This window comes from Herpailurus yagouaroundi, unplaced genomic scaffold, assembly GCF_014898765.1.
Source record: "Herpailurus yagouaroundi ecotype Mexico unplaced genomic scaffold, PumYag 198, whole genome shotgun sequence".
Taxonomy (NCBI): domain Eukaryota; kingdom Metazoa; phylum Chordata; class Mammalia; order Carnivora; family Felidae; genus Herpailurus; species Herpailurus yagouaroundi.
In genome coordinates this window covers 1,857,354-1,874,426 of record NW_024412429.1, presented here as the reverse complement: position 1 = coordinate 1,874,426, position 17,073 = coordinate 1,857,354, and the positions used below count along the sequence as shown (strand labels likewise).

The 17,073-nt window shown below is 64.2% G+C and overlaps 2 protein-coding genes across 2 annotated transcripts in view; one reads left to right on the top strand and one right to left on the bottom strand.

Moving 5' to 3' along the window:
* The window catches only part of KIF25 (kinesin family member 25), a 45,137-nt gene extending 36,231 nt beyond the window's left edge, over positions 1-8,906 (top strand). Inside the window, exons 10-15 of the mRNA XM_040448684.1 lie at positions 1,838-1,987; positions 5,167-5,343; positions 6,325-6,476; positions 7,615-7,788; positions 8,110-8,265; positions 8,721-8,906. Of these exons, the coding sequence (XP_040304618.1) occupies positions 1,838-1,987; positions 5,167-5,343; positions 6,325-6,476; positions 7,615-7,788; positions 8,110-8,265; positions 8,721-8,875 (964 nt within the window). The 3' untranslated portion in view covers positions 8,876-8,906. The remainder of the gene's footprint in view (positions 1-1,837; positions 1,988-5,166; positions 5,344-6,324; positions 6,477-7,614; positions 7,789-8,109; positions 8,266-8,720) is intronic.
* A 5,153-nt stretch (positions 8,907-14,059) lies between these two features.
* On the bottom strand, positions 14,060-17,067 carry LOC121013185 (uncharacterized). Its single transcript, XM_040448682.1, has 4 exons — positions 17,021-17,067; positions 15,661-15,834; positions 15,100-15,391; positions 14,060-15,014 (listed from the first exon to the last, which is right to left on the bottom strand). The coding sequence occupies exons 2-4, from the start codon at positions 15,758-15,760 to the stop codon at positions 14,645-14,647; spliced, it is 762 nt and encodes a 253-aa protein (XP_040304616.1). The 5' UTR covers positions 15,761-15,834; positions 17,021-17,067; the 3' UTR covers positions 14,060-14,644.
* Positions 17,068-17,073: the final 6 nt, after the last annotated feature.

Below are 17,073 nucleotides of genomic sequence, written 5' to 3'. Positions count from 1 at the left end.
ACGTTAACTCTAGATTGAGGGACTCACCAGCCCTTCGAGAAGGAGCCTCTGGCCCCAGGTCCCACCTTCCGAGTTGCTGTGTCTTCAGCAACGAGTGGAGCCAGGTTTGTGTAGCTGACACAGAACGCCAGGACTTCCTACTTCAGGGTGCCTGGAGGAACCCCAGTTTGGAGGCGGAGGCTGCGTGCGGTGTCCCGAAGAAGGCGTGTTTGTGTTTGCCCAGCAAAGGCTGCCACACGGCCAACATCGGCAGCACGGAGGCTCTAACGACAGGGCTGTCTCCGCCCGCGGCGTTCTAGCATCCAAACGCACGGTGGGGGCCGGAGAGGGGGCCAGGTCCTCACGGGAGAGCCATGTGGCTCTCGTGGCACACGCCCGCGGGCCCACCCTGCACTATGACAGCTTCTGCTGCAGCTCTTCTCCCGGAAGAGCTGAATGTGGGGGCTTTTATATCCTCCCCCAAAAGTTCTTCCACTGGGAGCCACGGGAGAGCTCTGTTTTCTTTTAAGCAGGCCTCTCTTTAGTAAGCAGGTTCCAGAAATAGAAAAGGCGTGGTGGTTGCACGACCGTCCCCAGAGCTGCCTTTCCACTTTAAATGCGAAACAGATGGCCTTAAGTCCTGAGAGGCTTTCTTCAAGAGGCTTCCTTCCTCTCCACGTCCCTAAAGGGTTCGAATGGTCCCCGTCAGGGCTCGCTTATCTGCTGTGGTCCAAGGCGTGCACACGCCTGTCCTCGGGGCAGGTGCGGGGAGGCTTTTGTTACCGAAAACGCCGGGTGGTAGGCCTCCTGGGTCCCTGCTAAAGGCAGCAGCCAGTCAGAACACTCTGCAAGGTCCTGTGATCGAAGCAACAGCCTCTGTGAGTTTGGCTTGCTGGGGATCCTTCAGGCTGTCCATCGATTAAAGGTCGAACAGTTAAATCAGCGTCTCTGAGGTGGGCCCTGAGCCACCTCTGAGGTGCACGGTCTCACCTCCCCCGTGACTTGACGGGGGTCAGGGCTTAGCATTCCGCCCCTGGAGGTCTGGGACACCTGTACCCGCACAGCCCCGCCTATAAATCCCTATCATTTATCTATTTATATCATATCCTATAAATTTACATCTATTTCAAATACTTTTTCCGTGTTCCCATCTTTCCGTTGTTTCGGGCTGAAGAAACAGCTGGAAGGAAATGTAGAGGGCCAGCCACCGTCCGTGTCCCCTGGGACGTGACCCGTCTGTGGGGTGTGGGGGGCCGCTCGCCTGTCAGAAACGCTGTGGCACACACCGGCTGACCGTGGGTGTGGAAACACCCCGCCCCTTGAACTAACAAAGCACAAGAATATGCCACGATCGTTAAGCACGATGCTGTCAGCAATGCCCCGGGTCATGTGCGTGATGGGGAGATATCGTAGGATGGCCCAGGACAGCGTGCAGACCTCTGAGTCGTTCCACGTGCATCAGAAGCCCCAGTTGACCGGGCTGCACGGAAGGCGGACGGGGACAACGGGGGGTCTCGCTCAGGCTGGAATCCCCGCGCGCACCTTGAGCGCAGGGCGCCCGCAGCGGGCGCCTGGAGGAAACACGGAGTCGCCGAGGAGAAGCAGGTGCCGATGAGATACGTGCTGTGTGTGTGGACGTGACTGTGGTTGAATCCCGTGCTGTGAACCGCACGGCTGCAGGGATTGTGCACAGAAGAGCTGCAGTTCTAGAAAAGCCCGACTCGTAAGGGCTGGAGAAACGGACTGCAGAGCAAAGTGTGTGGCATTGTCCATCCGAGAAAACATTCTTCTTAGAATCCAGTCAGGGCAGGAGACGCGCTGTGCACTTTCCGGCACTCAAATCCGTGTTGGGTTTTAGGTACAACGTTGGCATCATGGCTTACGGACAGACGGGATGTGGCAAGAGTTATACCATGCTGGGCCCCCAGTCCACGGGGGAGCCCGTCCCGCCGTGGGAACCGCACAGCGACCTGGGAGTCCTCCCCAGGGCTGCCGGAGAGCTCTTCAGGTACCTGGGGGGCAGCGAGCGGGGGACCAGAGCAGCGGGGGTGGGGGGACGGGAGGGTGCGGAGACCACACCCGGCGCTCCTCCCAGGACCCACGACAAACCACGCAGTGTTCAAACACGCCACGCCTCGGCACCACGGACGCTAGAAATTCTTAAGGCACATTTAGGTCGAAACGCTTCGTTAAGAGAAAACTGCTGGAAGGAGATCCCTAGCTAGACAGCTTCCCTGGCCGGGAGAGGGCCGCGCACGGAGTTTTTTCTGTTCTAGAATGGGAAGGGGACCGAGGGAAACCTCCGTTGTCCTTTCCTCGCCTCCTGGCCCTGGAAAGAGTAGACACCTCTGGTTTACTTCTTTGGAGCTACAGGGAGCTGGGCACGTTGGGGACGCTCCTGTCCCGTGAACACGTCCCCACAAGGGACCCGCTGCATATTATGGTTTTACCAACACAATTACTCTTGGAAACAGATAGCAGCAGGCCGTCCTCCGCAGCCCAAGTCACCAGGGAGTTCTGGAACAGAGCTGTGGCCCCACACTCCACCCCCTTGGCCCAGACGCCAGCCCTCCCTGCCTTCAGGGAGCCGCCCTGCAAGATACACCTTCCTGGGGTGTCTAGGTGGCTCATTCAGTGAGCATCCGACTTCAGGTCAGGATCTCGAGGTCCGTGAGTTCGAGCCCCACATCGGGCTCTGTGCCGGCAGCTCGGAGCCTGGAGCCTGCTTCCGATTCTGTCTCCCTCTGTCTCTGCCCCTCCCCTGTTCCCACTGTGTTTCTCTCTGTCTCCCTCTCAAAAATGAATAAACACAAAAAAGAATTTTAAAAAAAGACACACCTTCTCACGTTTGCACCCCGCTGACTGCAGCCGTGTGCACTGTGTTCCCATGAAGACGCGGCTCCTTGCCCTGAGATTCGGTTTTTGTCCCTGTGTCTCCTTGCCCGGCCCTTCTGTGTCTTAAAATCAGAGCCAAAGACATAAGAACTCCCACACAGCCTAATATTTTGGTGCCTCTTCAAACCAATATTCTTTAAGTATTTGTGCACACAGACACGTGCATTTATTAAGTTTACTGACTACCTGTCAGCCCAGGTGAGGTTGTGCTGTGTAACAACCATTCTAGAAAGCTCAGTGGCTGCGAGGCCAGTGAGGGGGCCTGCCCCTCCTGAGGGTGTGCGTTGTCAGAGATGGGGGAGGAGGGCCCGTGGCCAGCCCTGGCCTCCCCCCCCCCGCCCCGGGGAGGAGCACATCGATCCCCAGGGTGGGTGGGGGGCTTGTGGACGGCGGCTCAGCCTGCCCACCGCAGGTCACAGAGACCTCCATGTGGGGACACTGAATTTCAAGGGGCTAGAACCCCAGCGGGTGTCATGGGCGTCCTCAGCGGAGCCAGGCCGGGGCTGGTCCGAGAGCCGACGGCTTCTCCCCCAGGGAAGCCTCCCCGGGCAGCAGCCCGTGGCTCTCCCAGCTGTCACGTGGAAGGAGGGACACGGCAGGGACCCGGGAGTCAGGGAGAGGACCCGCGGCGGATGCCCCGGGGAAGGGGCCCCGGGGCAGCGGCCGGTCCAGCCTCTGTGCCCCTCACTGGAGCCTTCGGACCCCGGGCGTTGATCTTGGAGGATGTTTTCGTGAACCTTTCACCCTAAAGAATCTTGGTCTCGGACGGCCGAGGTTACCAAGGGCGGCCCTGCCATTGTAAACAGGATGACAGCCCCCCGGGGACCCTCTCGGGCCCTCCTGAGCCCGGGGCTCCCACCGCGTCCTTCCCGGGTGATCTCAGCCGATCGGCAAACGTCAGGAGGGTTTTCTGGCCGCCGGGCCGAGGGCACGAGGGATTCACAGGGTGAGCGTGGTGACTTTCCGCCCTCAGAAAGTCCAGAGTGAAGGCAGCCAGACGGTGACGATCCAGCAGCACGTGCGGAGGGAGGAGGGGAGGGGAGGGGAGGGGAGGGGACGCCCGCCCTGCCTCAGTGCCCCCCTTTGGAGCCTCGCGGGGCCTCACACACCTGTGTGTAAGACGCATCACACTGTGCTGTTACTGGAACATGCATACTTGCCGGCCACACACCGGCTTCTTCGAGGCCAAGACCGAACCGCCTTTCAGCACTGTTGGCAGAAGCCAGCGAGCTGAGGGACAAACGAATCAATCGAGGACCTAATTTCCCGGAAGAAGATCTTCACTTGAGCTCTCCCTCCCTGTATTGTGTGGATGAGAGACCTCTAATCCGGGTTTTGTGACAGCCAGAGACACGGCCTGTCACCCGGGGCAGGGAGCCACGCCGAGGTCACATTTGTGATTTTCTGGCGTGAGGAGGGGACACGCGGCCCCCACCCAGCGGTGTCTCGGGCTGGAGGGTCACTCTGCTCGAGTGCCCCGGGGAGACCCCAGCACCAAGAGTAACCCCAATCCAAGGTCTGTGCCAGGAACTCTCTTCCCGGGAGGATTTAATTTATTTTTCTCTCATTTTACCTTTTTTCATTTTTGTTACCGTGTCACCGGGAGACAAGGATTGCTCATTTTATTCTTGGCTCCCTCGTGGCTCCTAAGGAAACCCCTGAGCCGGCGGTGCCTGGATTAGACACACCCAGACTGCGTTTTCCCGAAGTGCCAGGCCGCCCACACGGGCTCCAGCCCGGGGCCAGGACTCCCTTACGGACAGGAAGGCATCCTAGCCAGAGTGAAATGGGCCTTAACTGTGTGCGCGTCGGGGAAGCCGTGACCCCCACAAGACACGGGGGGGGGCCTCAGTGGTGAGGGGCTGTGCGGGTGGCCACTCTCCCCCTGGGTGGGGTTATGGATCTGTCTCCAGGCGTGTGGACGAGGCGGGCCCGGGTTCTGGAACAGTGCTGGAAATCCTCTGGGCTCCTGTGCGGGGATGAGACTCGGGGGCAGGGGGGCTTTCCGAGTCGAGGCCACGAGTTCTCTGTGCCTCTTCTCCTCGTGGGCTTGGGATCCTAAGGGTACTGAGGGCCAGAATCGTTGATTTAGATACAACTCAGATAGAATCGCTGTTCCCAAGGCGGGTACTTACCCTACAATGTAAAGGGAACATTCCAGTCTTCCTGCGTGCTTGTGCTGTTAGTAAGATGCTGCCCTAATGCCGAGTGTTGTCACCTCCTTCTGAAAGCCATTCTTCCACAGCTTTCTCCAAGGGGTTACCCAAGTCCCTCGTGTCCCCCCATCCCCAGGCTTATCTCAGAAAACCCGTCAAGGAGCCTGAAGGTTGACGTGTCCATAGTGGAAGTTTATAATAACGACATTTTTGACCTTCTGGCCAAAGACGGTCGCACAGCAGCGTCTGGGCCCAAGCGTGAGGTGCTGACCGCCCGGGAGGCAAAGCAGGAGGCCTGTCTGCTGACCCGAGAGTGAGTATTCCGCGTGGCCCTTCAGCCCCTGCCCCTCACGGGACCCCAAGCAGAGCTGGCCACGCCTCCATGACGGGCCCTTCATCCCGGGGACCACACGGCGCTTTTGTGCTTAGGGTGTGTTCCGCATTTTCCAATTCGCCTTAGAAATTATCTTTTTTAAATGACAATTAAAACAGACAAGTCCATTAACCTTTTAAAATATCTTGATGAAAATTTGATAGAACATGTTCTATTCCCGAAGAGGGAACGAGCTCAGAGAAATGGTCTTGCCCACCGTCCCTCGGTCAAGTACAGACGCCCTCATTCCACTTGCATGCACCAATAATTAATCACCTTGTAAGAAAGGACGTCCCCTTGTGTTGATTAAATATGCTCCTAAAGCTCCTAAATATGCTCCTGAATCCACGTCTGGGGGTGGGAGGAGGCTGGGTCCCCTTGATGATGAGGGTTAGGGCAGCGAGCCTGGGGTCCCAGAGTTAGTAAGTGAAGGGTCTGCAGCTGTTTCCAGTGTCTGAAAAAACCTACAGGAAATGATGCCTTTAGCCACAAATTTGCACAAAGTAAGCAGAACTTTCAGCTTTTGTCTGATAGACTGAACAAAATCGCTCCTGCTGATGGGAACCTCTGCTTAGGTGTTAGTCACTAACTAGAACAGGGACACAGACTCTTCCTGGAGTCCGTGGGGGCGTAACAAATAAAGGAATGCTTGATGTTCAAAAGGTTGAGAACCTCCACTTGGCCCCCCCAGACGGTTGAATATTTCAGAGTAAAGCGATTCACAATAAGTAAGCCGGGAGTCAGAAAAGGAGAACGTCTGATTTGCTACGCCTTATTTTGTCTAAGCTGTGCTCCAGACGGCTCTCACAGTGGGCACACTTGGTTTACGTGGGCCGAGGGTGGAGGGCGTCCCTCGCGTTGCCGGGGGCCAGCTCCCCATCCCCCCCCCCCCCCCCCCCCCCCCCCCCCCCGCTCTGCCAGGCCCGTCCACAGTGCCGCGGAGTTCATGGCGCTCGCTGCTGGGAGCCTGCAGCTCAGGGCGGAGCTGGCCACCTCAGTGCACGCCAATTCTTCCAGATCCCACCTCATAATAACGGCGACTCTGACCACAGCCCCCGCCCGTGGCAGCCCCGGTAAGTGGCCCCGCGCGCCTGGTCCGGGCACGGAATGAAATCCACGTAAAAGGAAAGGAGCCCGTGCACCTGCAGGCTCTGAGGCATCATCGCACGGGCCCCGGCTGGGAGTGGTGAACACATGTGCAGGCTCTGGAACCAGGCTGGGGGGAAAGGGGATGGGGGGTGGGGGGGGTTCTTCGTTAACCAGGAGCGGGCGTGTTTGCATCTGGGCACGCGGTGCACACGTCACCTGTGAGATTGCAGATGCGATGTGGGCTTAGAAGGTCGCAAACCCGAGTTGCCAGGGTCTGTGTCTCGGTGAGGACGAGGACCAGGGCCGCGCACACGGGCCGCCCGCACAACCCTCCCAGCACCGGGGCGCTGCCCGGCCATCAGGCCCCGAGGCTGGGAAGGACGGAGCCCGAGGAGCCCGACTTCTGCCAGCTCACGGAGCCAGAGCTCACCCGCGGAGGACGGCTGGGGCAGGGCCCAACTTCACACGGTGGTGACACCGACGCCCGGTGCCAGCGGGTCAACGCTCACTCTGCTTGCAGGCCGGTGTGGGCGGCCCGCTCCCGCCCGTGACCGCCCTGCGCCCCCGAGCTGGGCCTGACTGGCCCCAGGAGGGGCTCGCCCGCAGGGAGGGGACATCTGTCCGGGAGCCCACGGTCGGTCTCCACACGTGGGAATGCAGCAGAGACCAGGGTGGCTTTTGTGTTCGTTCTTGTCCCATTCTGTGTATTTTTAATGTTTTCCACGGTGAGCATACACTACTTAGGTTTTTAAAAACTCTCCTGAAGAAGCCGTCTTGGGAATAGCATGCGATGAGGTGGACACACACCCCAGAGGGAGGCACGGGTCTGTCGGGATTTCTCAGGAGGATTCGGAGACAAACGGTGGGGCTCACGGGCTTTTCGGACTGGGTTTCAATCACTGTCGTGACCGAACACTTCCAACAATGTCACTCTGTTAGTGGGACGAGGTGGGCACGAGCCCCAGCTTCCGCAGCGGTGGCCTCCCTCCGGAAGCCCCTCCCCGCCACGGCCCTGCCCGCCTCCGGGGGGGAGTGAGTTCCTCTCCGGAGGGTGGCGCTCTGGGCAGAGGTCCCGCTCTACAGCGCCACCGAGGGAGGCTTCGTGGACCCCCCCCCTCCTAGGTGCGCATCAGCCCCGTGCAGCCGAGCGGCAGGCCAACGGGCCGCAGCCCGAGGGGAGCAGGCGGAGCGCGTCGGGGGGCAGAGCCTGGCCCGGGGCCCTGGGGGCCCAGCGACCCGCGGAGCAGGTGCACGCCAAGCTTCAGCTCGTGGACCTGGCCGGCAGCGAGTGTGTGGGTGAGCGCAGGGCAGGCACCTCCCTGGGGCCGCGGGCGCCGGGCCCTGTTCCCTTCTGCCGTCTTCTCTCCCGTCCCGCCGTGGGCGCGGTCTCACCGCCGCCCCCAGACGTGAGAACCCCCGAGCCGTGCTGTTCTCCGCGGCTCTTGCCCACCTGTTCCTGGTGAGGTGCACTGGGGGGTCTCCCCGGCCGGTGTGCCCCCCACGCAGCGCACGCGCCCTGAGACGTCCCGGTTTTGCTCTTCCTGGCTCGTCCCTCGACATCGTTAAAGACTTTGTTGCACATCCTAACTGTGTGGCCGGGTCTTTGCACTTGCCCAGGTGTGTCTGGAGTGACAGGATCGGCCCTGAGGGAGACTTCGTTCATCAACCGGAGCCTGGCGGCCCTCGCGGATGTCCTGGGGGCCCTGGCGGAGCGTCGAGGCCACGTCCCGTACCGGAACAGCAAACTTACCCACTTTCTCCAGGACGTCCTCGGTAAGGGAACTCCCCCGGGACGCGACCCGGGGCGGTGTCCTACCGCCCTGTCCCTGCCCCGGGCACACCCGCTCCCCCTGGACGTGTCCCCCTGGGGGACTTCCTGGCTCCCCGGGTCACCGTCGTCCCTCCCACAGCATTTCTCGGTCTTTCCTCGGCTCCCCGTTCCCCCTGGTCTTTGCTGTTCCTTCAGTGCTGCTCAGCCTTCCCCGTCGTCCGAAAAGCGAGGCAGCTTCTGCAGGGACCTGGGTGCTGGGGCTCGGGGAGGGTGCCCCGCCCTGCAAGGCCGGACCCGTGGCCCGCGCCCCCAGCAGGAGGGACTCGGCCCCGCCACCGCTGGGGGCCGGGCCCGCATCCCTGCCGGCGGTGCCCCAACCCCGCGCGGCCTCAAGTCGTGTAGAGACGCCGTCTTTCCTCGGGGTCCTTTCCACCTGCTGCTCCGTCCTGTCATAAAGGTGGCGACGCGAAGCTGCTGGTGATCCTGTGCGTGTCCCCCTGCCGGAAGCACGTGGCCGAGACGCTGCGGTGCCTGGGGTTTGGGGCCCGGGCGAGGCAAGTCCAGCGCGGCCAAGCCAGAGGGGGCAGTCCCGCCCCCCGAAAACCCAGGTGACTGAGAAGCGGAGGCCGGGCTGCACGTGGCAATGGGCTTCCCCCCCCCCACCCCGGAAACGAGTTTCCTGTTGTCACTTGACGACGTCCGCGCCCGAATATGAGCTCATTTGTTCCGGACTTCCTTCCGCCTGTTTTCAAGGAAACGGCCACACACGCCGACCCGTCAAGGCGGCAGAGACTCCCAGGCGAATGCGGGCGTGTCCGAGGCGCCCCTCGGGGTTGGGGGACTCGGGGCGCTCTCGGGGACAAGCACGGGGAGCCACGCTGTGTGCGGCCGGAGGGGGGTGCGCAGACCCGGCAAGGCCCCGGGATTGGAGCGCCGAGTCCGGGACCACGGCCGCGTGGCCGAGACGGGTTCCTCCGCCCCCGAAGCCCCTCCCGTCACCTGCGAGCCGCGCACAGCAGCCCTCGGGGCGCGGCCGTCTCGCTCCTCCTCCTGACGGCCTTCCCCGCAGGCCGACGTCCCAGAGCCCGGCGTGACGCGTGACGCGTGACGCGGCCTCGCCTCCGGGCGGTGCGGCCGCGAGCAGCGGGCTGACTGACGCACAAGCGCGCATGTCACCGCGTCGGCCCGGCGGCGCCTGGAAAGCGTGCCGAGTCGCAGCGCGGGCGTGGCCAGGCCGACGCACCCACCACGCGCGGGTCTGCGTTCGCGCCCGTGCAGCTCGGACGCGGCTTCCGGAGTCACGCTGGCGCCCGGGTCCGTAGCGCAAACGGCCTCGCTGTGAGGAGACTGCGCTCAGGCCTCGGCCCGAGCCACGGGGGCGGGGGGAGAGCGCGGTCCCCGGCGACGGGGCGCAGACGGACGGTCCCGCGCCCTGCGTGCGTCCGCCCGGACGGGCGCGTCCTCCCCGCAGCCCCCGCGTCCCGTGCCCGCCGCCCCGGACGCCCCTGGGGGCCGGGGGCTCCGGCCTCTCAAGGCTGCAGCGGTGGAGGCCCGGCTGTGGGGGCGCCACGGCACCGGGGCCCGACCGCGCAGTGACCGGTGCCACCGCGGGAGAGCGAGCGAGCGAGCGCACGGCCCGGACGCGCCCTCAGGGGCTCTGTCGGCACTTGGCCGTGGCCGCCCGAGCCCCCAGGTTCTCCGCCGTCGCCGTCCCGTGTCGCAAACCTCCGGTCTCTGACGCGGTGGCGTACTTGGCCGAGTCAGAAAACGCTTCATCTGCGGCCAAAGAGGAACCGAGCCCTGGCCTCAGGGCGGGCGTCACTGTGGGGGCGCCAGAGAACGACCCGGGGCTCAGGGCCTCGCGAATCCCCGACCTGCCCCTGCCACCCCGTGCGGCTCTGGGGGCTGCACACAGCACGGCCTGGCTGTGTCTCCGTCACCCCACAGGGCCCGGTGTCTCCCCAAGCTGGGGGCCCAGGGGCGTAGGAGGGGTGTGTGGGGGGGCTGGGCCTGCAGCCAGCCCATGGCTCCATCGGCGGCAGCCACTTGCTCTGACACTCGTGGAGCACTGTCCCCACCGGGCCCTGGGGCCTTCACCCCCCCCCCCCCCCCCCCCCACGCCCACGCTGCGAACCGCCACGGGGACTCTGCTGTCACCCCAACCCCCCCAGCCCCAAGACTCCAGAAGCAGGATGGGAATCAGTCCTGCCCTAGCCTGCCCCTCCCCCGGGACCCCTGACATGATCATGACATCTGTGGGTACGGGGTTGGGGGGGGGGGCTCACGAGAACGAGGGGTGTGTGGACTAGAACCCACTCCCCAGACTGGGGCCCAGGCGCTGCTGTCCCCAGACAGGACAGGTCTGACATGATGGCCGAGGGAGGCAGCCCGCCCGTCCTCAGTGCAGACACCTGCTTCAGGCCCCCGTTCCCCTCTGGGGACTCTGCCTCCCAGGCTTGCCCTCCATCGACAGGCCAACTGCCCCCCCTGTGCCCCCCCCCCGGGGCCCCGCCCGGGGGCACCGCCCCCCCCGGGGGGGCGCCGCCGCCCCCGTCCCCGGCCCCCCCCCCCGCTCCCCCCCAGGGCTTGTCTCCCGCATTCTTAGGACCTGCTCACAAGGACGCTCTCTCTCCCTTCCTCGGCACCCCCCACACCCAGCCGTGTTTCAGGGTGCTGAACGAGTGTTATGTCAGAGGGAAGTCACATCCCCCTCAACACTGACTTTCAGTTTGTGCTGCGGCCCGAACGTGTGGCCTTGAGCCATTGTGTCTGCAGTGAAGCCACGAGGGGCCCACGTGGGGCGCAGCCGTCTCCAGGGTGGACTCGGCACCGAGGCGGCCACCGGGACCGAGTGGCGTGGGGGTGGGTGACCAGGAGCGGCCAGCAGGTGGGGGCGGGGCAGGGAGGCCGGGGCTCGAGGCCACAACGGGGACCGCTGGGGGCGTCCTGCTCCTGCGGGAAACAGGGTAAGATCCCTGCTGGTGACGTAGGTGTGCGCGAGCGCTGGGATCCAAGTTAAGAACGTCCAGTCGGAATGTCGCAGAAGCTGGCGAAGAGTGCGGACCATCCGAGGTTCCCAGCACCTCCCGTCTTCTGTCCGCCTTCAGGGCGAGGCCGGCACCCCCTTCTGGAGCATCACCGCCGGCCATCTGGCCCCTGGTGCTGGTGCCTTCGGGGCGTGCTCACTGGAAGCTCGAAGGTCTCAGTGGGCAGCATGAGAGGGTCGTCAGGGCTGCTGTCCCCGCCCGGCCGTTCCCCCTTCCAGTCCCACGTGTGTCCCACCAGGCCGGCCCTGCCTCCTGAAGACCAGTGCTGTCCCCGCCCGGGGCGGTCACCCGAGGACCCCACAGACGACCCTACCCGCCTGCAAGTCTGCTTCCCTTGGCTGGACCTCTCACGCCGGTGCCCACAGGCTCGGGCTCCGTCCAGGCCCTTCGGCGAGGGGCCAGGGAACCAGCCCTCGTCGGGCAGTTATCAGGCCTTAACCGCTTGTGGTGAAAAAGTCTCCATTTTGCCAATTTTAGAAAACCACGTAGCTGTGTGCTGATGGGGCCCAAAGCCGAACACTGGTGGGCGTCGTGGCCCCCCTGCTCCCGCATGGAAGAAACAGGCCAGTCTCCTCGGAGCGGCCAGGCCGCTGTGCCGGGGGCCGTCTCTAAGAGCCCCGGTCTCCCGGACGGACGCCCTCGTCCTTGGCCGGCCCGCTCTTCCCCTCTGCCCTCTGCCGAGTCTCAAAGCCCACACAGTGGTTCTGAGGCCGCTGGCCGTGGAGTGAGTTGGCTTCCTGCAGAAAAGACGTCTTGTACCCTGGATTCTGTCTCCCAGGGAGTTTGGGCCACGGGGCACAGGGTTCACAAAACCAAGGCGAAGGTTAGACACGCCCTCCGGACTCCTGGGTCCAGGTCGTCCATGCACTGTGGGTCCCCCACGACGGCAAGTCCCCTGCACTGGGCAGCCAGGCCCAACAAAACCACCGCCGGGTGCATGTCTACACGCGCACCCCCACAGGGTGGCGGCCGGGGCGGCTCCAGAATCCCCCCACCGCACCGCAGGGCAGGGGGTCAGGGCAAGCCCGGGCAGTTGGCCCGGGGATCTGCATCGAACAAGCCCTTGGGGTTTTGTGACCCTACACCTGCTAACTTGACCTCCGGCCTCCACTTTCCCGAGCCGCCTGCCCGTCCCTCAGCTCCGGGGCAAGCTGGGTGGGCTTCCCTTCCAGCCCCTCTGACAGTGGTGCGGAAGACGTGTGGGGGCCTTGCCCTGTGCCCCTGCCCAGCACACCCCTGGGGGCCACACGACCCTCCTCACCGAGTGGACACCCGTGGTCTCGGCGTGCGGCTGAATCGGCCCACTTGGCAGCCCCAAGCCGGCCCCGACCTGCCTTTTCTCACAAAGCAGCCATCCCTGCTAGTTAAGACCCCTCTTCCAGGAAAATGTCAGTTTTGCCTGGAAGACAAAGTCCCGACCTACACAAAAGGAGAAGCTGCTGTTCTGACTTTCCTGTCCGGCTGCTCTGGCCTCAGCTGTGTGTATGGCTTTCACTTCTTCCGGGTGGGCGGGCCGGGAGGGAGGGAGGCCACTACCAAGGCCCCTCTTGGCCTCTAATTGTGCCGCCCGCTTACCCCAACAGCCGGACCTCACCCGGTGGTTAACAGACACTTGGCATAATCTTCTCGTCTGCCCTCGGGGCCTGAGGAAGGACGGAAATAGAAGCCCTTGCAGGGTTCCAGTTCTCAGGGTCAGCCAGCGGTCCCCACAGCCCCACTGCCAAGGACACGGGGCCCTGGGCCCTGGCCGTCCTCAGGGTGATGGGAGAGGGACCTGGATGTGAGGCCCTGCCCGCCCCCCCCCACACCCAGGCCTGTGTCCCACGTGTGCGAGCCCACTGTGTCGCGTCCCCCCCCGCACGGCAGGGCCCGCCCCTCCTCGGAAGCCCAGGCAGCACAGCGTGCCTCCAGCGCCCTCTTGTGGCAGCCGGGGATAGACGCGGCGTCCCCCAGGGCCGCCCACCTCACCGTGTCCACCCGCCACGGCCGCCAACCCTCCTGGTGCCACCGGGGCACCTCCGCCCCACCCTGACGCTCACCTCACCCGACACCTTCTTTGTGCAACAGCAGATCAGTCTGCCGGGCTGAGCCCCGGTCCCCAAAAGTTTCCTTACCGCGAAGAAAAATAACGCCCGTAGATCTTAGATCAGGGTGGACCCAAGCCCATTTGTTGCTACAGGGACTGGTCTAGCGGGGTTTGGAAAATCACGGGGAGAAGCAACCCCAGGTGGCCCAGAGGCCTTCCGCCCGCTGGGCCCCGCTGGGCTTCCTCACGCTTCTGCCCCCGGTGGTCTTGGGCCTGGGTACTTCCCGCACGGGGGCCAGACGGGCAGCCTGGGACACCTGTCCCCCCGACCCTGGCCCTCACCGTATTCTGAATGCGCATGTGCCTGTCATCCCCACCTGCACCTGCCCAGGGCCGGCCCATCACCTACCTTGGTGATGTGTGTCTGATGAGGGAGATCGGTGACCACAGTGACCCTGGCCATCCCTCTTGGCCCATCCCCCATGGCAGCAACCTCTGACCACACGTGAAGGTGGCTAGAGCGGCCTCCTGCCCCAAGCAGATTTGGAAAATGTGGGCTCCACGGGGCATGAATGTTCCTACGTGTCCCCCAGTCCAGGCAGCACGAGGACACGGCGCGTGTGCACAGGACAAGCCCTCAGCGGCAGCGCACGCCCCCAGGTGGGTTAACCACTGCCCAGCCTCCTGGCTCAGCAGCGCCGGTTGGGCCAAGTGCAAATGGGAGACGTGTATTTAGGTCCTTTATTACACGTGCCAGTGTGCACACACCCAGATTTCCTTTCACAGAAAGGGTCAGGAAGCCCGGCCCGGGCAGCATCAGACTTGCCGTGTGCATGCGTGCGTGCACACACGGACCCACACACGTGCACATACATGTGCACACGGACCCGCACACGTTCCCGTGCGTGCATGCACGCGTGTACACATAGGTGTGGACCCATGCACGTATGTGTGCGTGCACGGACACACTCGCACATACATGTGTGTACATGTGGACCCACCTGTGCATGTGCCCCCACACACGTGTGCACCCACACACACGGGCTCAAGTTCTGCCCCCGTCTCCAAAATGAGCCTGAGCTGGCCGCGCCGGCGTGCCCTTTGGGGCACGAGCAAGGGGGGCCGGGTGATGTCACAGGCACAGGGCCCTGTGGCAGCGGGCTTCCGGTCACCCGCTGAGTGCTCCGGACTACCAGACGGACACATGCCAGTCCATCTGATCAAGGGGACAGCAGGCGTCAGATCCTGTGCAGGGCAGAGGCGGGAGGGGCCCGGGTAAAAGGAGCCGCACCCTAACACCCGTCAGGCTCAGGGCCTGTTACCACCCCTCTCGCACCGCACCTGCTCCCAGCGCCCGCTCAGGTCTCTGGACGGGAGGCAGGGGCCCCCACCTGGGGTCGGGAGGCGGCCGGGACGCAGCGCCAGCCCGGCCTTCCTCCGGGGACACAGGCCGCCAGCCTGCTGACGCGCACCCCCTCCGCCAACGACTCCGCTCCATCCAGGTGGCGGCTGGCCGCGGGAAGGGGACGGGACGCTCAGCTCGGTCTTGGGGGGGCAGGGCCAGGAACATTCAGAATCTGCATCCTGGCTTCTCGGGATGGCCCAGCCGCCTCTCGGGCTCCGTAGGCCCCGCAGGGACCGGGCGTCCACGTGCCGCTGCGACTCCAGGCTTGGAGCCCTGCGGTGAACGCATCGTGTGAGGGGTGGGCAGGGGTCACCCACCGGCCAGGTCTGTCGTGGGGTGGTGACAGCTGGGCCCACACCTCACAGAGAGGCCTCCGGGATCGTGAGCAGCAGGGGCGGCGGAGCGGTCTAGAGGAAGCTGGGGCCGGTGCCGTGACAGGTGACCGTGACCTTGGGTCAAAGGCTCCCAGAAGGCTGTGCACCTGGTTTGGCCGTCCACGGGGGGGGGGGGGGGGCCCGTGCAGAGGGAACCGGAAGGGTCTCTCCCACACGCGGGAACAGCCAACATCTTCCTTCCAGAGTGGACGGGTGGGGGCTGCACCCGAGCCACCTGCAGACGGGTGGCCACGCCTTCACTTCTGCCTCCTGACACTAAGACAGAAGGAGTCTGGACTCATCATGGCAGGCATGAGAAGCGGGTCCTCTTACTCCCTCCAGGCTTCTCCATACGGCTGGCGGGTGAACCCATAGGAGGAGGGTCTCGGTCAATGGGGCGGTGGCGGGGCCTCCAGCACACAAAAGGGCGGGGGCCAGGGACTGTGGACCAAGCCCTGCCACGTGGATGCATCCGTGCTGTGTAGACAGAGCCCACGTGGACGGGCCGTGCTGTGTAGATGGAGCCCCGGGCGGACAAGCCGTGCCGTGTGGATGAGCCCCACGTGCAGAGCCACACCTCTGGGTGTCTACACCACAAACTCTTCTGGGAGCTGGTCCTCCCTGCACAGGACCAGGGAGAGGCATTTCGAGGACCTCACTCCGCAGGGTCCCGGTGGTGCATGGTCCAGGCCGTGGCAGTGCGGATCTGCCTCTGGGATCTGCAGGGGACAGTGTGAGTGCGTCTGCCTTCCCGCCCTGCCTCCTTGTCCTTGTCCACCCCTCCAATTCTGTCCTGCCCGCCCTGTCCTCCCTGCACCCTGCTGGCCCACTGTCAGCACAGCCTGGACAGGAGGGGACTCCCAATCCCTTGTGTCTGCCGCGGGCGCGAGCCCCTTGGGCAGGGGTGGGGCACAGGCAGTGGCCCCTCTGTTCTCAGCCAGGGCAGCTCAGGGAGGGAGTGGCTCCTTCTGCGTGGGCCCTCCCCCTCCTCTCCTGTCCTGAGGAGGCTCCTACAGGAAGGGCTTGGGTCCCCCTCCGGGGACCTGACATGGAGCCCACACCCATCCCGAGGGGACTGGGGGCTACGTGACAACTGGGGCGGGACACAGCCCTGAGCTGTTTTCTTGGTTTGAACTCATCAGACCTGGTTATTATTTGATAGATCTTAGGAAGATCCAGAAGCATCCACAGAAGTCAAGAACAGCCTCCCCCATCTCACGTGTGAGGAAGCTTGTCCAGTGCCCAGGCTCTGAGGTGGCCGCTCCGGGTCCCGTCCAGGTCAGGGCCCAGCTAGGGGCCACCACGCTGAACTACCACAGCCATGCAGGGAGGAAGCTGGGGCCCGTGCCGTGACAAGTGACCGTGACCTTGCGTCAAAGCAGCAGACGGCCACGCGGGACCCCTGCATCCAGGCCAATCATCGCCTTTTGTGGGCACGTCCCGTCCATCATCTCTGGGCCCAGCCAGCCACCTGCCCAGGGCACTGTGGCGCCTGCCCCATCCCTGGGTCTAGTCTGTCCCTCCCTGGGAGTCACGTCACAGCCTGATATTCTCTCTGTCCAGGGCGCCACCCCCAGGTCATCTCTGAGCCAGGAGGGGAGCCCCCAGACTACCCCGGAACCACTGCCCTCTGCCCCTCCTCCTACCCCTGGGGGCCTGGAGCGGCCCCTCAAGCCCTCACCACCCAGGGAGGGTGGACTCTGCCATCCAGCGAGCACCCAGCCAGGAAGGCGGGGTCCCTGGGGAGCCAGCGCCCCCCCCCCCCCCGCCGCCTTGTTCCCCCAGAAGCCTGCCCTCCCCGCCCCCACTGAGGTCGGGGGCTCTCTAACTGGAGGCCTGCGGTGGGCCTGGGCGGGCCAGGAAAACAGGTGCAGGAGCCCAACATGGACCCACCCGAGGACATACCTGGTGCAGGGCCTCCGCGCTGCGGCCCCACGTCCTGATCAGCCCGACCTGCA